The sequence below is a fragment of the Rissa tridactyla genome, unplaced genomic scaffold, assembly GCF_028500815.1.
Source record: "Rissa tridactyla isolate bRisTri1 unplaced genomic scaffold, bRisTri1.patW.cur.20221130 scaffold_29, whole genome shotgun sequence".
In the NCBI taxonomy this organism is placed as follows: domain Eukaryota; kingdom Metazoa; phylum Chordata; class Aves; order Charadriiformes; family Laridae; genus Rissa; species Rissa tridactyla.
The window spans coordinates 2,302,654-2,323,691 of record NW_026529507.1 but is presented as its reverse complement, the minus strand read 5'-3'; the positions used below and the strand labels follow the sequence as shown (position 1 = coordinate 2,323,691).

General features: G+C 52.2%; 2 protein-coding genes across 2 annotated transcripts in view; one reads left to right on the top strand and one right to left on the bottom strand.

The window, feature by feature from the left end:
* The window catches only part of LOC128903264 (olfactory receptor 14J1-like), a gene marked incomplete at its 5' end in the record, with an annotated part of 47,063 nt that extends 42,529 nt beyond the window's left edge, over window positions 1-4,534 (top strand). Inside the window, one exon of the mRNA XM_054187278.1 lies at window positions 4,517-4,534. Within this exon, the coding sequence (XP_054043253.1) occupies window positions 4,517-4,534 (18 nt within the window). The remainder of the gene's footprint in view (window positions 1-4,516) is intronic.
* A 4,339-nt stretch (window positions 4,535-8,873) lies between these two features.
* On the bottom strand, window positions 8,874-14,992 carry LOC128903263 (olfactory receptor 14J1-like; the record flags this gene model as incomplete). Its single annotated transcript, XM_054187277.1, has 2 exons — window positions 8,874-8,885; window positions 14,351-14,992. Coding segments are annotated over 2 exons (654 nt in total), but the record flags the coding sequence as incomplete, so codon positions are not given.
* Window positions 14,993-21,038: the final 6,046 nt, after the last annotated feature.

Genomic DNA, 21,038 nt, shown 5'->3' with positions numbered 1-21,038 from the left:
TCCTCAAGAGCGCGTCAGTCAAAGCTCCTTGGGCTGAGCTGGCCTTGGGACAACTCGGCTCCTTCCTTTGCCACTTGCTTGGCTGCTTTTTCCCAACCATTCATCGTTTACTGCCCTCTTCTCCTCACCTTCCATCCTCTTCTGAAGGTAATGATGATTTGACCTTCAGGACAGATCATACAGGAGGTAAATATGGGATCAAAGTATCATCTGGTCTATGCCTTCGGAGCTTTAGGATGAGCTGTTACAGCTTTATAGGCTGGCCAGATACGCACTGTGGGTAGAGTTCCTATTTGCTAATTGTTATTTCTTCAACACATCCTAGGGTGGGTAAGTAGGGGTGGCAGTGTACTCTGAGGCTTTGGGCTCCGTCTGGAATGAGAAGAAGCCCATCCTGACGGATGCGGTAGGAAGAGAGACAGAAAAGGAGCACAGCGAAGGCAGCTGTTAAGGCAGCGGCTGAAAGCCAGTCCCTCCTGTGTCCAAGGGGACAAAGTGTGGGGTGGAGAACCAGAGGGCTCTGCTGCTAATGGCAGCCAGAGGGAAGCAGCAGGTCCTCTTCAGAGAAGGTGACACCCAGTGCAGTCTTCCCAAAGGGCCTTGGTAACTGCTGTCAGTTGGAGTCCTGCGACAGGGACAGCAGGGCCGTCAGCTGCAGCTCTGCAGCGGTTGGAACTACCACTGAAACGGTGCTGGTGGCGGATGCTGTTCTCTGGGTTTAGTTTGGGATTTTTTGTAATTTATTTTGTTGAGGTGCAACTATTTCTTTGCACTCAGGTGTCAGGATTAGCACTGATCTTCTCTTTCTGGAGCATGTCCTGGCATCCTTCGTCATCCAGAGCTTTCCCTGCTGTTCCTGAATGGCAGCGATGGCCTCAATGGGGCCACCCATCACTCCTGTGAGTGACGACTTCACCATCAGGCTTGGACTTTGTGAATCCCCAAAGGCAAGGGACGTGGCTGGTGCTCCGTCCCTGAATGGTGATGTACCGGCAATCGAGAGGGAATTCTGGGGTGAGTCAGTCATGACTTATGAGCCAGTTTTGACATCTCATGTCATGACTTCTCATCATGATGAGACGTGAGGGGTGCCCCCATCCATCCCCCACGTCCATTCAGCACCCAAGCACATCATCAAGGCCTTTCAGCCTTCAGTTCCCCGAGTGTGTTCTGCACTCCAGTTTGGGAAGAAAAGGCCTATTTTCACCCATGGCAATCAGGAAACTCCCTTTTATTACAGAGATACCAAAAGGCAGGCCAGCATTACCGTGGTGACAGACTAATTGACAGAAGGTCTCTGGGTGAGACAGACTGGCTTCACCCTCTGAAGAAGTGGGAGAAAGCAAATATTTGTGTTGAGACAGCTGTATGACTGATACAATAAGCACAAGATAAATATGAGGTCACTTGTAAACAGAGAGGGGAGACTCAATGCTGCTGAAGCACACTGGTAGAATCAGTTTCCACAGGGCATCCTTGAGCTCCTGGTTCCTCATGCTGTAGATGAGGGGGTTCAGTGCTGGAGGCACCACGGAGTACAGCACAGCCACCACCAGGTCGAGAACTGGGGAAGAGATGGGGGGGGGCTTCAGGTAGGCAAATATTCCAGCGCTGACAAGCAGGGAGACCACGGCCAGGTGAGGGAGGCACGTGGAAAAGGCTTTGTGCCGTCCCTGCTCAGAGGGGATCCTTAGCACGGCCCTGAAGATCTGCACATAGGACAGCACGATGAACACAAAGCAAACAAATACTAAAGAGACACTAACCACAAGGACCACAACTTCCCTGAGGGAGTCTGAGTGTGAGCAGGAGAGCTTGAGGATCTGGGGGATTTCACAGAAGAACTGGTCCAGAGCCACACATCCTGTGTAGGAGATGTCCCTGGTGCCCCACAGGGAATTGGCCATAGATTTGGGGACAGTGGTGGAGATGCAGCCCAGGTCGAGGAGGGAGAGGTTGAGGAGGAAGAAGTACATGGGGGTGTGGAGGCGGCTGTCACAGGCGATGGCGGTGATGATGAGGCCGTTGGCCAGGAGGGCAGCCAGGTAGATGCCCAGGAAGAGCCCGAAGTGCAAGAGCTGCAGCTCCCGTGTGTCTGCGAATGCCAGGAGGAGGAACTGGGTGATGGAGCTGCTGTTGGACATTTTCTCCCTCTGGCTATGGGGGCCTGATTTTTAAGGAAAAGGTAGTGAGAAGTGAAGACTGATGCCTCTGAGTAAATCCTATGCCATTTTTCACAGAACCCCCGGCGTGGCCTTCATCCTGCCAGGAAGTACTTGGTTCTGCTCCTCAGCTTGAGCTCTGCATTGTACAGGCTGAGCGTGCAACGGGCATCAGGAGACTTGTCTGTCTGCTCCGGAGGAGTCAGTCTCGCTGTGCACCAACAGGAAAATGGGAACCAGGATCGATCTCTGCTTATATCTGCTCCTGCGATCAAAGAGATTTTGGCATTGACTCTCCAAATTCACCCTACTGCAGAGCAGAGCTGGCCTGATCTTCTGTTGTTTATTTTACTCCTGTTGTCCCCCTCACCTCTGAGGAGTGTTTTCTGAAGGAAGACATCCTTGACATTTCTATCCTGAGAGTCCTGGGATGCAAAGGGACAGACCATTAGTGCTGAGTGAGGACAGCTGGTCTGCCCATCAGCCTTGCTCCCAGGTGCCCTGGTCTCTCACAGCTGCAGGATGATCACACTCAGCTGTTCTTCTGAAAGGAAACTGGGTACTGCTGGGAGCAGAGGAATCCACTTTCAAAGTGCAGATCTCTAAACTCCCCTCCCTTGGACCAGCTGTGCACTTCTGTATGCCCTGAAGAGGGGGCGTCCGGCAAAAAGCGTCAGCTTTATCCTCACCCTATGGGCTGTATCACCCAGAGACCCACAGGGTCCTGTGCTCCTGCGGACTTCAGGGCCAGTTGCTGAGCTGCACCTGAAAACCCCACCCCCAGAGAGCCTGAAAACAAGAACAGCAGCAGCAGGGATGGGTGGAGAAACAAGGAGAAACAGCCCAATGTTTCTGCCATGGGGGGCAAGGCCAGGGAGGGAGGGACAGGTCACCAGAAGAGTGTCCTGTGCTGGAGCTCTGCCTGCAGGGCAGGCAGCTCCTGCCCTGCACCCTGTGGCCTTGAGGGCAGAGGCTCTTCTGGGTGGGAGAGGAGAAAAGCACCTTCAGTGAAGGGCTGACAGGGAGGTGCCCAAATTCCCCTCCCAGCCTTCGCTGCCAGCACTTTCCTCTCATGCCCCGGTCACGTCTCTGCTGCCTGGAGCTGCTGCTCTGTGCCCGTTTCCTCCCTGTCCGTGTTCACAGAGCCCATCCCACCCGCTGGGTGCTCAGCTCTGCCCTGCAGACACCTCCTGGCAGCAGGGCACTGCCCAGGAGCATCTCTGTGTCAGGAAGTCCTAAGAAGCAGGTGAGATAGATGCCGAGATCACAGAAATGATGATGCTTTCTGTAGAGAAAGGAATGGGTAAAGGCACTTTTTCAGGTTCCTCACAGACCTACTGGTTTCCCGTTGTAACGCTGTAGGAGTTGCAGTCTCTTGTGCAAGCATCACAGCTCCATTGCTGTGATTGCAAACATCACAGCTCCCCAAGTACAGGTCCTCCTTCCTACCCTTTTTAAAAATGGGTGCAATGTTTGCCTTTTTCCAGTCCCTGGGGACTTCACCTGACTGCCATGGCTTTTCAGATATCATGGAGAGTGGCTTGGCAACTCCATCAGCCAGTTCCCTCAGGACTCTGGGATGCATCTTGTCAGCCCCCATAGACTCCTGCATGCTCAGGTTCCTCAGGTGGTCACAAACCTGATCCTTTGCCACAGTGGGGGGGACTTGGCCCCTCAAGTCCCTACCTTGAGGTCCATCCACTCGAGAGGTGTGGGAAGAGAGGTTGCCAGGGAAGGCTGAGGCAAAACTGTTGTTGAGTACCTCGGCCTTCTCCTCGACCATTGTTACCAGTTTGCCAGTCTTGCTCATCAGGAGGGGTACGCTTCCTTTGACCTTCCTTTTCTGGCTGACATATCTATAGAAGCCCTTCTTATTATTCCTTGCCTCCCTTGCCAAGTTCATCTCCAGCTGCGCCTTGGCCTTCCTGACCCCATCCCTACGCTCTTCCCAGGATACCTGTCCCTGCTTCCACTGCCTGTGCATTTCCTTCTTGCCCTTTAGTTTGACCAGCAGGTCTCTGCTCAGCCATGCGCATTGCTCAAGGCTTTATCCATGGGGATTATCTCCACCCCAGCCACACCCAGTGCACTGAATCTCCCCTTCCATATCATTCCTGGTCGCATCTCTGTCTCATTCCCTGTCCATTGCAGACCAACCATCTGCAATATAAATGTGGGCACCAGATGAACTCCTCCTGGGGCCTTTGACAAGCACTTAGACCTCAAAGAGCAGAGAGGTGCCTCTAGGAGGTCCTCCTCTTCCCAAGATATGCTTCCTCAACTGGTGTCTTTAGGACACATGAGTGGTAAATGGAGAAACATGGTCATCCCCTGAGAGCTTCTTAACGTTTCAGTTAGTGGTGAGGCAGTGATTGGTAGTGGGCAGGGATGCCAGAGAGGGCAGAGGAAACTCAGTGACAAACAAGTCTTATGAGGAGCGGCGGAGGGAACTGGGATTGTTTAGTCTGGAGAAAAGGAGGCTGAGGGGAGACCTTATCACTCTCTCCAGCCACCTGAAAGGAGACTGTAGAGAGGTGGGGGTGGGTCTCTTCTCCCAAGTAAGAGGCAAGAGGAAAAGAGGAAACAGCCTCAAGTTGCACCAGGGGAGGTTTAGACTGGATATTAGGAAAAAATTTTTCCTCTGAAAGGGTTATTAAGCATTGGACGAGGCTGCCCAGGGAAGTGCAACCATCCCTGGAGGTATTCAGAAGACGGGTAGACATAGCGCTTAGAGATATGCTTTAGTGATGGTTTTTGTCAGAGTTAGGTTGGTGGTTGGACTCGATGATCTGAAAGGTCTCTTCCAACTTAGGCAAGGCTATGATTCTATGCACCCCAGAATGCAGGTTGCCCTCTTGGCTGCCAGGGCACTCTCCTGACTCACATTAACCCAGCTGCCAACCAGCGCCCCCAGATCCCTTTCTGCAGGGCTGCTTTCCAGCCACTCCTCTTCCAGCCTATACTTGTGGCCACCATTATTTCATCCCAGGTGTAGAATGCACCATTTGTTCTTGTTAAACATGCTGAGAGTTGCCTTCTCTGGGTCACGGACACAGGTGCTAAACCGAACAGGGCCCAGGAGCCAGCATCCCTGTGCTGCCCCACAATGCCCCAGTATGTCCCAGTACGTACCCTCAGTAAGTCCATGCTGACTGCATTTGAAGACAATTTTTTCTTTTTGGTGCCAAGAAATGTCACCCAAGAGGACACTAACTGGTGGCACACTCCTCACCAACGTGAGCTTGTACAGCCAGTGAGTTGTTCCCTGAATTGCATTTTTGGCCTCGTTCAGAGCTGGGTGCAACACTTGCTTGTCCTCTCTCACAAGAGACCTCTGCTAACCCAATGACTTTTCAAAAGGGATATCCCAAAGAAATGTCAATCTTGTTCTGTAACTTCACTACCACTATTTTGCCTGTAATCCTACGTACATAATTTCTCATATCTTTCATACATTTTCACCTGTCCAAATACAATGACCATTTCTAAAGTCATCTTTCCAGGTGCAGACTGTCTAGACAGGGGCCTTTTCTATTATATTCCCATTTTCTCCTTCCCTTACTCTTTCTTCATTCAGGTTCCTGTCACCCATCCAGCTGCTGCTTTGAGCTTCACATGGTTAAAGGTCTCCCCGTCTTTCAGTAGTCTAATTATCTCCTGTAGCCAACTCTTTAACTATGTTTATATCAACCTTTCTGTACCTACGTATCTAAAGCATTTCTCATAAGATTACCCCTTGCAGAAAAGCAACCTCATTAGAGGCAGCATGTACTTAGCATATGGCCGCAGAGGGTGTTTTATTGTTTATCAAACACGATCCGACATGATCAGGCTTTACTTTTCTTTGCTTGCAAAGAGGAGAAACCCTTCTGTGCCTGGGTGCAGCCAGGTCTCTAAGGAGAGCCAGAGGGAGCTGGTGCAATGGAGCTGTAACATCCAGCTGCAGAGATTGGCGGCGAAGTCTGATGGAAGGAAAATGATGTAAATCCCAACTGGGCAATGACAGAGATGGTGGGGTTGGGGTGAGGGCGGTGAGGAGTAGCATTGTCCATACAGTGTCAGACCTCAAGGGACTGCTTTTCCTAGCCGTCCAGACCTCCTGAGGAGACCCTCTGGATCAATATCAGTTGCAGAAGACTTCTATCACCTTTTCAATAGACTGAAAAGTAAATTAAAAGAAACCCTTTAAACTAAAAAAAAAATAATTTATTAGGTTCTGATTGAAATCTTCCTTCTTAACTACACTATGAAAGAACTCCAATTCGCTGTAGATGTCTTGAAGACTTGAAGGAAATCGAAGGAAGAGAAACAGGTCTTTAGGGCTTTCTGTACTTCAATGAGCCCCATGGTGTATTTAGCTCTGAGTCCACGAACCTCAGATACTGAGAGAAGATTGAAAACACTGCTCAAGAAGTCAGAGGCAAAACTCAAAGTACCTGGAAGCATTAATGGGCCCCACTGAGGGCCACTACTGACAAAGTCTCCCCATGGACTCGTTAGAGGAGATAGCTGGAGGCTGTGATTGCAGGAAGGCAAAGGCACAGTGCAGGTGGCTGTAAAGCTGTTGCTTTGTTTGATGAAGCAGAAGGGCCAAACCTGACCCTCAGGCCCTGGGAAGGCAGATCCTGCCCCTCAGGTGTGGCTCAGGGCTCTTCCTGGGGGCAGTGGGGTGTGAGGGTGAGCAAGGCCAAGGGTAGGGAGACTGTGCAACACCTCCCTCCTTCCCCATGCAACCGTGAAGCAGAAACCAAGCCCAGAGCCTCAAAATAAAGTTTCTTCTGGTGGGCCTTGGTGGCAGAGGCAACTGCCATAGCCAAGGGGACAAAGACCTTGGTGCTGTTGGGCTTTTTAGCCTGGCCAGAGCCCTAGGCCACCTCTACTGCAGAGTGACCATCACTGTCCCATGCCTGTGCCTCTTTCCTTGTAGGCTGCAGGCACCCATCGTGCTTTCCCACATCGCTCTCGCCCCGGCATTTCCATATCTTTTCTGATGTCTCTCCACTCTCACCGGCTGTTCCTTGAAACACAAAGCCATGGGCTGATCAAGACTCCCTCTGGGTGACCTCTTGCACCACAGTGCAACCCTTTGGGTGAGATTTCTTTTTCCTCACATGCAGTCCAAACCTTCCAAGCTGCAGTTTCTTGAGGTTTCCTTCTCTTCCTACTACCAAGAAAAGCTCCACCGCCTCTGAAGCCACCCTTCAAGCAGGTGCAGGCTACTCCTAGAGAGCCCTGGGCCTCCACTTCAAAAGGTACAGAAGCCCAGCTCCCTCAGCTTCTCCACAAAGGCCTCAAACGCCATCCTGGCCAATGTCCTTTGGAGCTTCTCCACTTCCTCCTCCTTCCTTCAGAACAGAGAGCCCCACACACAGACACACTAGACCAGATGTGGCCACAACAGTGCTGGGTCAAGGGGGATGATAAGTGCCTTGTCTGGGTGGCCGTGTGCCCCCTAATGCAGCCCTGTGTGCAGCTAGTCCAGTTCACGGTCCGCATGTACCACTGGCTAAAGTTGCATCCCTCGTAATGCCCAGGACCTTCTCCTCTGGGTCAGTCCTCGGCCAGTCAGGTCCCAGCATGCCCTCATCTCTGGGGTGATCCTGCCCCCAGGAAAGGCCTGGCCACTTCTCCTTGTAAAACTGTGTGAGTTTTCCATTTGCTGAATCCCAGAGTTTATCAGGGTCCCCCAGGAATGAAGCTCCATTGGGCCAGTCGTTCATGTGTGCCTGCAGATGGCTCTCCCTGACATGTGCTGCCTCTGACAAGATAACAGCATGAGGAATCGCAGGACACTACAGATAATCAAAGGAGGCACTTGATCAATGCCATTGTTCACCAAGGTACACATTCCCATGGTGAGAAGCTCAGAAACACCAAATGAAAGTACAAAGGAAGCCAAACTAGGACCATGGAGGAAAGGGTAAACAGAGGTGGGCTATTTGCATGGGAGGGTACAGGGATGGTCAAGGGGAAAAACTTTTGAGTGGGGAAAGAGGGAAAAAGAAACGGTGAAACAATGGAAAGGATCAGGGCTGTTTGGGGGGACCTGCCAAGCAGCCCTGCATCTGAGCAACCATGCCTGGAGTGCGACAAGAAAGTCCCTGATCGTCTGACCACACTTTCTGGTTGACTTCCACGGTCACCAGGAACCTGACTGATTTCCCTCCCCTCATGAAGGAAAGATGGTGGATTGAAACGCAGAATCGTTCATGCTGGAAGGAAGCTGAGGAGATCTCTAGGCCACCCTCCTGCCCACAGCAGGGTCAGCTATGGGGTCAGACCAGGTATCTCAGGGCTTCCTTCATTTTGGGCTTGAAAAGCTCCAAGGATGGAGATGACACAAGCTCTCTGGGAAATCTCCTCCAGTGTTTGCCTGTCTTGACAGGGATAAAGTTTTGCTCATTTGTTTCAGCTGATGCCATTGGCCCTCATCCTCCCATCACACACAACAGTGAAGAGCCTTTGTCATGGTGACAGCCAAGAAGATGTGGAAAGGCTGATATTAGGTCTCCCCAAAGCCTTCTCTTCTCCAGGCTTTGCACCTCTGCAGCAAGGTGGCCAATGGCTTTCTGGGCTGCACTAGGAAGAGCACTGCCAGCAGGTCGGTGGAGGTGATCCTTCCTCTCTACTCAGCCCGGCTAGAATTTGTCTTGCCCATTTCCCTCGGTGTTTGTTACCCTACTGCCTTCACTTAGAGGTGGTGGTTGGGCTTCAGGTTAGTGGCTGTAAATAGGGTAAAGGCCTCTCATGAATGTTTTCACAGTCAGTGTCACAGAAGTCTAAACATCCTCTGAACAGACCTTACCTCTTCAAACCTTCCAACCCCTACTGTTCTGCGATGCTGATTCTTTGATTCCACTGTCATTGCCCAGAGGGGCTACCACAGATGTAGACTGCTCCAGGGCAGGTATTTATATTTAGGCCGATCAATGATGTTGTTGCTTTAATGTTTTTTTGTTGTGGTATATGCTGCTGTTGTTAGGGAAATCACACAAACACTTGAAGGACAATGGAAGGGCTACCACCTTAGTGGCCCTCCAGTGAGCTGGCTCCTGTTTGCCCCTGTCTCACTGTCACTGGTCAGGGTGTGGTGTAAAAGGTGCTGAGCAGAGCAGGACAATCACTTCTCCTGGCTGTGCTCCTGCTCATACAGCCTCAGATGCTGTTGGCGGCCTTTGCTGCTGGCTCTTGTTTGGCCTGATAAAACTCAAGGAGCCCCAGGGCCATTTCCACAGAGCTGCTGCCCAGCCACGCAAAGTGATCCAAAATGGATCAGAGCAGCCCTGCTCTGACATCAGCCTGGTCTCTCAACATCCTTGGATTCATCCTGTCTGGTCCAATGGACGACCAAAGGTTGACCTAACCCATGTAGCCCCTGACTTGATCTGCATCCACTGCTGGATTTCGCATGGGGTTCTGCCTCTTAGGCACACGGAACCGGGAGACCTTGCTGGTGAAGACGCAGGCCAAGAGTACCTCGTACCTATCTACACCTACTCTCTGCAAATTCAGCCATGACCACACATTATCTTTGTTTATTCTTTAGGTGTTCCTGAAGGAGTAACTGCTCATTGTTGTGCCCTTCAAATCCCTTGCAAGTGTCAAGTCTATGGGAGCTTTGGCTTTTCTAAAACCAACCATATTCCTCAATTCCTCCTTTGTTTTCATCCTGGCATCCACCTCTTCATGCTTCCTTTTTTCTCTGGGGCTTCCCCATGAGTGTCTTGTTTCCCCCAGCTCTTCTTCTGGTAGCTCTGCTTGTTGTCCTGACTATGGGTATGACCACACTCTCGCACTTGAAAGACGCTGTCCTTGCAGACCACTGTACTGCAGACCCTCTGCTGCCCTTCTGTGCTGCTCACATGGGCTCCCCCCAAACAAGTCAGAAGACTAGGCCAAAGTCTGCTCCTCTGAGGTCTGTCATCTGCATTCTTCTATTCTCCTTCTCCTTGGGAGGTGAGACCCCACTATTTCACGGTCATGGCACCCAAAGCTAGCACTGTTTTTTACGTGAAAAAACAACATTTCCACTAGTTGAAAATGTCCATGGTGTTGATATCTTGTGATTCAGGCAGATGATGAAAATTATTGGCATGCCCAAAACTGGACAGAGAAGAGCCTCCTGAAGTTCAGCAAAGGGAAAAGCAAGCCCTGGACCCAGGGAGAGATAGTCCCCTGCACCAGTGTAAGCTGGGGGCTGAGTGACTGAGAGCTTCTCAACACTTTGGCATAGAAGGACCTTTGTGTTCTGAGAGACAAGCAGCTGACCGAGAGCCAGCAGTGTGCCCTTGCAGCAAAGCAGGCCGACAGCCTCCTGGGTGCGTTAGGAAGAGCGGTGCCAGCAGGTCGCGGGAAGCGATCCTTCCTCTCTACTCAACACTGGTGACGCACTTCTGTGGTGGTCAATAATTTACATTTACTTCCTTAACTGTTCCTCAACTTCATTAACTGTTCTGTAACTCCACATCCTTGTGCCCTTGAAGTCCAGGGGAGCTCTGGCTTTTCTAAAACCTCCCTTATTTCTAAATTCCTCCTTTAATTCTTCATCGCCCTCTCATATGCTTCCTTTTCCTATGGAGCTTCCCCATGGGGAGACGCCACTATTTCCCAGGTGAGAACCCTGGCAAGGCCAAAGGCAAAAGGACCTCTGAGGTCCAGCGTCTGCAGTCTTCTGTTCTGCTTCCTCACTGCCCTGGAGTGCTGGGACCCCACTACTTCAGGGTCACGACAGCCAATCTTCACGTCTCTGACCAGCTCTTCCTGCATCGCAGGTATCACATCAAGGTTGGCATTATTTTTGTTGGCCCATCTGGCAGCTGTGCTAAGACGTTGTCCTAAGACACTCCAGAAACCACCTGGACTGTACATGCTGCTGTGCTCCTCTTTCAGAAGCTGCCAGTATCATGGCAGTCCCCAGCGAGACCCAGGCTCGTACAGCCAGACGCTTCCCTGGGATCCTTCAGAAAGACTATACCCTCTTCCTCATCCTGACTGTGGGTTCCTTATCTCCCACCATGACAGGACACTTCTACTGGCCTCTCCTCTCACCCTCCCCCACAAAGGCTCACCAAACTCTTCACCTGCCCCAAGGAGTTGCGCCATACATCCAGTTAACGGCTTCACTTTCAGGAAACCCCACTCCTGATCCTTCCAGCCTGTCTCTCCTGAAAAGCCTGTAGCCATCCATTGCAGCACCCCAAGCTGTGTGCCTTGTCCCACCACGCCTTGGCAGTTCCTCTGTCAAAGTCAAAAAGCACAGGCTCTCTCTCAACTTGTCTCTTCCCCTGGCTGAGAGTTTTGGTGCACATCTGGGCTGTGGCACCTCAGGTGTAGCTCCAGGCCAAGCTCGGACGTCTCTTAAAGGAAAGCTGGTACCAAGCATTGAAGACCTTCTGTGTGCAAAGGCTTTGCTTCACGGCAGAGACACGGTCAAGTGGACGGCACCTGGAAGCTTAAAGCTGAAATTGGATGTTGATGGTGAGCAAAGCCTGCTGTCTGCAAGAACAGAGAGAAACAGGGCTGGGAAGGGCGGCCCTGGCAAGAAAGAGGGTTTTTGTCAGTGGTGTCTCTGCAGCCCTCAAGGGCCTTTGACAAAGGTGAAGGTGATCTCCATGAATGACAAGGTGCTGCTGACAGGTCCCCCACGAGATTTTTTTGCCTGTTCCTTGACTGTATTATGAAGAGGGCGAGTAAATGTTGGGCAAGAGAAAAAACAGCACCTTGAGTGCAACACATGAGTGGAGACCCTGGTGTGACGTGTCCTGTGTTCTAAACTGCCTCACATCTACTGCATGGAGAAGGGAGAGACCTTGTCCCACTGCAGTGGCAATCAGTCACTTGTGTTATGAAAATTTGCAAGTGGCCCGTGCTGACCGAGCAGAGAGGCTAGGACACAAAGTACAGAGGTGCACGTGTAAATATTTAGTCATGCGCATGAGGCGTCCGAGCTCAATTGGGGTACCTCAAATGCGGTTAAACACAGGGTTCTTATGCCATTCAAGCATTCAGGTACCTTATTATTTGACTAATGACTAACTAACACACACACGGAGTACCAATTCCTAATCACAGTAAAACTGCACAAAGTAGCTATATCTCTGCAGCTCCATCAGCCATCAGCCTTCTCGCGGCTTGTCTATTGATCCAGACGTCCCCGGAGTTGGTCTATTGCTAATTACTTGTCTGTGATGCTGGACACTGGGAGAGTTTCAAAGGTGTGTAAGAGGGACGAGGATACTGGCATTATCTCGGTTCTCCAGGGGTATCTTTTATCCTTCATGGACAGCTGAATGATTCTGAGAAGTCCTTATTTTGAGGGCAGGGCTGTTCTTCTGCTCCTTGTGATGAGCTGACCTCCTTTAACTCACTTACCCAAGCATGATAAATCAGTACACAATGGGAGCTAGCTAGCTATATATCTTAAGAAAGTTAATTCATTCTCATACGATAAAGACTGATGGGCATAAGAGTTAGGGAGGTAAATTTTGATACCCTTGGATCAGAGGATGTCTGTGGCCAGGTGGGTCCTGCAGAGAGCTTTTTGGTGGTCAAGGATCACCTCTTCGTCATCCAGAATGGTCCATGCCAACATGCAGGAAGTCATGCCAAGGTGGCAGGAGGCTGGCATGCATGAGAAAAGAGCTCTGAGTAACATCAAGCCTGAAGAGGAAGCACAGAGAAGGTGGAAGCTGGCTGCCTTCCAGCCTCCAGGGTTCCGTGGTTCTGTGCTGGAGTTGAACTTTCGGTTTTCCTTTTTCCTCTTTCCCCTTCCCAAGTTCTTTTCTTTAACCATTGTCGTAGATTCCTCTACAAACAGCCCAGCTTCTCTTTCCCCACAGGCCCTACATTTGCTTGCTTTGTGCCCTCTCTACGGGGCACAAAGATGTTTCTAACATAGCTGTTGTGACAATTCCTCTGCTGGACAGTACAAAATTAGGAATGCCTTTAATTCCCTGTAGTGCCCTGCAACTCCTCGTGCTGTTATCTTGTGCTGATGCATCACCACAACCATGGTGAGGTGCCTGCACGCAAACATGAAGAACGAACAAAATGGATCTTCAGTCCAGGGGGACCTTGGGAAATTCTGGGAGTCAGCCAGAAGAAACTGCTGAAGTTTTACAAAGAGAAGTGGCCAGTCCTGCATCAGGGGGAAGAAAAACACCGTATTACAGTGCCAGGTGGGACGTGACAGGATGAGCAGTGACCTTGAGGAGAAGGGCCCACGCATTATGAGGGACACCACGTGAGCCAGTGGCGCATGCTGACCATGAACGAGGCCAGCTGCACACAGGGATGGATTAGGAGGAGAGGGCTACCCAGACAGCTTGACTTTTCATGCCCTTTCAGTGAGCCGTGGTGTGGCCACACCTGGACGTGTCTGTCCCTCTGTGGGAATTCCTGCTGTAGACAGGTGGGGAGGAACGGGAGAGTGCCCAGAGGAGGTCTGCACATGGCCTCTGCTTGAGGCCCCAGACCCCATCCTTCTGACCTCTGCCATCCCAGCACAACCCCAGGAACATGCTGTCCCTGGAGAAACACCAGCCTCTCCAGACAGCTCCAGATTCCCCTCCCACAGGATGGGTGGCCTTTATGTCATCTGTGTGAAGGGCTGGGGTACGTCCCTCAGTTAAACCCACGATCTTACCTCTCACCAGACACCGACTGGTGACTCCTAAATCCAGTCCAATATCTCTACAATGTTACAAACGGACAGTCAGCTTTTTATTCCTGGACACATGGAGGAAGAAGAACTTCAGGGGTGAATTTCCTCAGGCATGTTTGGAGAAAGACCCCAGCATTAAAGCACTGCACCAGGGAGATCTTGCTTTGTTAACAGAGACTCTGTGAAAGAGGCCAGCTCTGAGCCACTGTGAAATACATTTTTAGAAGGGAACCAGGTGAAACTAAGACGTAAATGTCTCAGGTGTAGTGACACAAGTGAAACCTTTGTGTAGGAGCATAAAAACCATAAATGACAATATCAACAGCAATGATGAGAAATGTAATCATTAAAAACACAAAGCCAATAACAAAACACACAAAAAAGCAGATGGAATCAAATAGTGCGGGAGTCATTTGTGGAGAGAGGTGGAACATTTCTCCCTCTTGAAAAAAATCCATGAAATCAGATACCTAATGGCCTCCTTGAGCTCCTGGTTCCTCATGCTGTAGATGAGGGGGTTCAGTGCTGGAGGCAACACTGAGTACAGCACAGCCACCACCAGGTCGAGAACTGGGGAGGAGATGGAGGGGGGCTTCAGGTAGGCAAACATGGCAGTGCTGACAAGCAGGGAGACCACGGCCAGGTGAGGGAGGCACGTGGAAAAGGCTTTGTGCCGTCCCTGCTCAGAGGGGATCCTCAGCACGGCCCTGAAGATCTGCACGTAGGACAGCACGATGAACACAAAGCACCCGAAGCCTAAACAGGCACTGACCACAAGAAGCCCAGCTTCCCTGAGGTAGGAGTGTGAGCAGGAGAGCTTGAGGATCTGGGGGATTTCACAGAAGAACTGGTCCAGGGCATTGCCCTGGCAGAGGGGTAGGGAAAATGTATTGGCCGTGTGCAGGAGAGCATTGAGAAACCCACTGCCCCAGGCAGCTGCTGCCATGTGGACACAAGCTCTGCTGCCCAGGAGGGTCCCGTAGTGCAGGGGTTTGCAGATGGCAACGTAGCGGTCATAGGCCATAATGGTGAGAAGACAGAACTCTGCTGTGAGAAAGAAGATATAAAAGAAGAGCTGAGCAGCACATCCTGCATAGGAGATGTCCCTGGTGTCCCAGAGGGAATTGGCCATGGATTTGGGAAGAGTGGTGGAGATGGAGCCCAGGTCAAGAACAGAGAGGTTGAGGAGGAAGAAGTACATGGGGGTGTGGAGGCGGTGGTCACAGGCGATGGTGGTGATGATGAGGCCATTGGCCAGGAGGGCAGCCAGGTAGATGCCCAGGAAGGTCCAGAACTGGAAGAGCTGCAGCTCCCGCGTGTCTGCGAATGCCAGGAGGAGGAACTGGGTGATGGAGCTGCCATTCGACATTTTCTTCCCCTGGGCTTGGAGACCTGTGAATGGAAAGAAAAGCAGTGAGAAGTTAGGGAAGATTTCTCTCAAACTAAAGTATTCAATTGGTCTTAGAAACCCACCAAACTGGCTCTCGCCTTTCAGGAAGACCTTTTGCAGGTCCTTTTTGTACACTCTGGTTGGTGCTGGCTGATAGTCCACCAGAGAGCTGAGATCTCTGCAGGATTCAGTCCTGCCCTACAGCCATGGGTAAAAAGGAACACGGGGTGATCTCAGATTAAATCCACTCCTGGCATCAAAGGGCTTTTCAGCATTGTCACCCGACTGCAGGGCAGAGCTCAGGGCACCTTGTTGTTGGTGTTGTTCTGTTGTAGTTTCCCCACCACACCTGAGGAGTGTTTTTAAGGCAGAAATCCCTGGCATTTCTGCTGTGCTGCAAGTGAAACCTTGTGGGTCCTACGAGCCAAGGGGACTGTCCCTCAGTGCAGAGCGAGGACAGCGAGTTTGTCCATCGGAATTGCTCTCAGCTGCCCTGTGCTGCTGCCTCTTTGAGCTGGAGGATGATCCCAAGCAGACATTCCCCTGAGAAGAACCTGGACACTGCTGAGAGCAGAGGAGTCCCATTTACAAGCGCAGTTCTCCCAGCCCCTCACCTGAGCTCACTGGACCCGAGGAGGATCTCAGCTCTCCCCTCCCAGCCAGGGACACAGGGGGCTCACTGCAGCTGCCTACATTCAGCCCTCCAGCTGGATTTACGTGGCCTTGGCACTGACATGTCTACTCCGTGGGGCTGCTAGACGACACAGGGATGCCACGGGAGAGCTGAGCCCTTCTGGAGGGCAGCGTGCAGCCAAGCAGGACACTCCTGGGAAAGAGTCAACTAGCCTAAAGATGGGGTGGCTTACTCTCGGCCCCACACACTGCAGTCCCCAGAGCCCAAAATATTAAAGGCATTTGGATGCTTTTCCTCCCTGGATACACCTGCATGACAGGACGTGCAGCGTCAGTGTCTGAGCTGCACCTGAATCCTCAGCCCCCACCACAGTGGAAGAAGGGAAGGAACAAGGACAGCAGGGGTGAGAGGGGAACAGGTGAAAATTCTTCTTCAAAAAGAGTCAGGACAGGGAGACACTTGAACATTTCTCCTCTAGGGTGTGGGAGAGGAGACCAGGGAGTATTTCCAGGGAATGTATGTGTGGTGGTGGGGAGGTGCCATCCTAAATGGAAAAGGAAATTCCTTTCTCCCACTCCCCATGCATCCCACTAAAGGTGGAAAATTCAAAACATGGGCTCCATTTCTTTCAGGTAAATGCTGCCTTGAAGTCCTTCTCCAAAAGGATCCTCTGCAAATGTCCTGGGGGTGATCTGGAGCTGGGAGGAAACACGACCCATGCAGCACCCTCACGACTGCAGAAGGACCCTGCCATGACACGACTGGGGTCACTCCTTCCACCCACAGCTTCTCCCCGCAGCGCCAGGGGGAGCTCCCCGGGCAGGCTGAGAGCTGACCCTGGCAGGCAGCAGAGTCCCTGGCCCAGCACACAGTTCCCTGGGACACGGGGACCCTGCTCTGAAGGACAGCCCTGAGCACCCCTGCACGCACACCCACCTTCACAGCCCGGCAGCCGTCCCTGGGAGAAGGCAGCCGACATGCCCTGTGCCTTTGGTGATGTGGTAGGGCTGCCCTGCTCTCGAGCACATCCTTCTCAACACCGACGGAGCCTTGAGAGCCTTCCTGACAGATCACATTAGCCATGGGCTATGCCAGCTTTAGGAGACTGCTCCAGGGAGCCTCTCTGCATTATACTGCAGCAGAGACACAGCATGCCCTGTCCCTCTGACGGTGCAGCAGGGAAGCCCTGCTCCACACGTTGTCCTTCTCCTCGAAACTAGAGAAACTGTGAGAGTTGTACTTGCAGATCCCGTAGGCTGGGGGTTGTTCCAGCTTCTGGAGATGCCTCCAGCAGCTGCAGAATCAATGCCCTGCAGCCAGAGACTGTGCAAAGGCTGTGAGGATTTCTCCCAGTGAGCTCTCAGCACTCTCCCACCCCAGGCTGCCTTTAAGATCCGCTGGCCTCACACGTCTCCCCTCGTTACCTGCAGGCAGTGCCCTCAGCCCTGCTGCCCTTTGCAGAGGAGCTGCTCCTGGGCAGAGCTGTCTCTCTGCAGCGCTGCCCGCTTGCCACGAGCTCCCTCCATCCCAGGAGCCCAGCCCAGCCCAGACGCAGAGGACCAGCCCGAGACGTCACTTTCTCTGCCTCCTCGGGGCTCCCTGGAGGTGTCCCTGTGCCTCCAGGGGAACCTGCTGGGAAAGAGACTGAAGTAATACTGTGTGGTCTCTCTTGCACCTCTGGAGAGACGCTTCTTTCCAGCTGGGTAATTTCTCCTATCAGAGAGAGCTGCGCACGAGAAAGGTCTTGTTCCTTCTGGTATGAGACAGGAAACCTGGACAGTGCCAGATCTCCTTTGCCCCCGCTGAGCGAAGGCAGTCGGCTTCGTCAACTGAGGCATCTCCTCCTTGGTTTGTAGTCCTGGGTGTGAAGTGGACTCAGCTCTCACTTAGGGCTGCCACAATCCCACAGGAGGGGGGATTCCTCTTGCCTCTCTTCAGGTGGGCACAAAATAGGCACCTGCTGCATGGGAGCTGCTGGTCTCAGCTCCCAGCGTCATTCCTGGAGATGGAGGCCAGCAGTGAGCTCTTCAGACTCAAACACCTACTGACATTTCAGGTCTCAGACGTGGTCCAAGATACATGCCGGTAACTGCAAGATCTAACGGAGCAGTTCATGGAGACAGGGCAGTATCTGGTGCCGTCATCTTTGAGATTCATGAGGAATTCCTTTGGCCACCAGCACGTGCCCACATTTCGGACAACTGAACTTTTCCCTACTCTTTCAGTCCAGGGCAGCCTTCTGAGGTAGACAGGGGACCAGATGTACTCATTGCCATTGACATCATCCATCTTCTCCATCAGCCGTGTATACTAGATCCCCACTGACTGTACTGGCAGATGTCTCATGGACATCCCCACATCACCTAACCTAATTCAGGGCAGCTACTCAATGGCCATGGACAGGCCTGTTGTGCTACAGGAGGTGCCAGGGCTCTCCAGCACAACTGCAGGTGGCCGGCAGGGACTGCACAGGACCTACGGGAAAGGCATCGCCTTCAGAGTGGGTGCGAGACACACACTCCAGATGCCATGTCTCATAGATTCAGTTTCTGTTGGCCGGCAACTGAATCCCACAAGGGCAATGAGGCAGGGTCTGACCCACCTCCATCCAGTCGATGCAGAGCAGTTCAGGAACAGGAAGCACATCACACTGGGATCTCCACTCATTTGCCTATTTAAGCAACACAAGGAAGTCTCCAGAATAATGACCCCAGGTCTTATTGGAGACATTAATGACCCTGACACCACTGGAAGGGGAACACAGCAGCATGCATACTGTCCAGCAGGTTTCTGGGTCTCTTGGGACAACATCTTTGCACAGGCGCAAGGTAGGCCAACAAAGGTGTTGCTGAGTCCAGTCAATTCAGAGGGAATTCTGATCAGGGGTGTGAAAATGTCAGCCTGGGCTGTAGCGACCATGAAATAGTGGGGTCTCAGCTCCCAAGGGGAGTGAGAAAAGACCGCAGCAGACTAGAGATGCTGGGTCTCTAGAGGAGAAATGGGGATGGCTTTAGGTAAGCTAGAGCTTCCCAAGTGTAGACCCTTGCAAGGCAAGGGTTCGAGGGCACCAAGAGGAGAGGCTGCTGCTTCAGGAACAGTTAAAGAAGAAACAAAGAGAATGAGTGGCCACTGCTGGAATTTAGTAACAGCAGGTGTAGATGAATCTGAGATTCTCTGTGTCCTTCTTGCCTTGGTCTCCTCCAGCAAGCTCTCCCAGGCCTTTGTGCCTTGAGGCAGGACTCTGGAGGGAAAAAAAACCGTGGTGAATTTGGAGAGAGTCAGGAGTTACTTGAGCAAACACAATCCTTACCAGTCTATGGGACTGGAGGGGTGGCATCCGAGGGAGCTGAGAGGGCAGGACGATGCCACAGTAAAGCCACTCTCCATCATCATTGAAAGGATCTGGAGTTTGCGGGAACTCCCTAACAACTGGCAGCACCCAAATGCTGCAGGCACTTTCTGCTGTGACCCTGCTTTGCGTAGAATGTTGGTCTATAGAAATCTTGCAAGGTCACTTCCAGCCTGAACGGAAAGTTCCCAGAACAGGCCAATGTCTGCCACCCTGAGACCTGGAATCTGCACTCTGCTCTTCGTCCTCACTCCCTCAGGAGCTGAGACTCCACTCTTTCTTTGCTACTAGAGCCAAGGCTGACAAGGATGACACAGGTTTTCTGATCCAGGTGAGCATCGCCTTGGTTGGCCCATCTGGCAGCTGTGCTAAAAAGCTGAGGCAAAGAGCCTCCAGACACCTAAAGGAGCATTTGCACCGTGCTCTCCTGGGAATGTCAGGGGGTGCTGGGCTGACTTTTGGCTGCCAGGTGCCCACCCAGCTTCACTCCCGCTCCCCCTCCTTCTCCACTCGCCTTGCTGTCTGCAGGGCTGTTTCTCTCCATGTGTCTCACTCCTCTCTCTTACAGTGACTGCACACTGCTGTTTAGCCTTGCTTCAATATGCTATCACAGAGGTGCCACGAGAATTGCTTACTGGCTCAGTTTGGGCAGTGGCATGTCCCCTTTGGAGCCAGCTGAAAGTGGCTGTCTCTCACATGGAGTCACCTCTTGATCCCTTTTCTCCTAAGCCACCTCTGCAGCCCCCTCACCCCTACCAAAACCTAGCCATGTCAACGCAATACACAGGGTCATTGATGTCCCCGGTAAGACGTTAAGTCGTTGGTGAGCCCAAGACTTCCTCAGGTTGGTTAAATAAGAGTTGGTCCCCTTCCTCTCCTTCATTATAGGTTCTTTGTGTCAGAGCAGAGGTGTGCTGGACCTCAGTTGTGGCACCAGGGCCAAGCTCAGGCGTGCAACAAAGCCAGCTGTTACCAAGTGCCCAAGTACCGTGCAGGCAAAAGGTTTGCGTCAGAGCATGCTGGGGGGGATGGCAGATGGCAATGTAAAGGGGAAAGGAGGAGATCAATCCCTGCTTTCCTCAGGACGAGAGAGAAGCAGGGCTGGACTCTGCAGCCCCGGCACGAGAGGGCTTTGCTGTCTGCGGGGTCTCTGCAGCCCCAGAGGGCCTGTGGTGCAGGTGAAGCTGATCTCCAGGCAGGACAAGGGGCTTTTGCAAGTGTCCTTGGCTATGGGTATCCTGAGATCCAGGAACACTGTGAAAATCATTGCTCTGTTCCTTGACTGCATCATCAAAGGGATGACTGAGGGATGTGGGAGAAGCACTCCCTGCATCTACTGGATTGAGATGGGACAGCACTTGCCTCACTGCAGTTGCTTGAAGGAAAGCACTGAACGCCTCAGAAGGTCTCTTGGGGTCTCTTACACGGCTGCTCTGAATGGGGATGATGTTCGCGCAAGTCCTGTGCTGTCCCTGCCGGCTGCACGCAGTTGTGCTGGAGAGCCCTGGCACCTCAGGCAGCTCCACAGGATGGAGTTAACCTTGAAATTGGGCAGCTGCCCTGAATTAGGTTGGGCATTGTAGGGGTGCCAGTGAGAACCCAGCCCTAACTGCCAATGGAGATCTGGTAACGACGGCTGGTGGAGAAGAGAGAGAGATGTAGCTCTTCAGATGGCAATGACTCCATTTGCTCAGAGGAATAGCTCTATAGGCTGCCCTGTACATAGTGAGCAGGAACAGGCTTCATTGTCCTAAAGGTGGCCATCTGCTGTCACTTCAGCTGCCCAAAGCAATGCCCCAAGAGCCTCCAAAATGATGGCCCCAGACGCTGCCCTGTCCCTC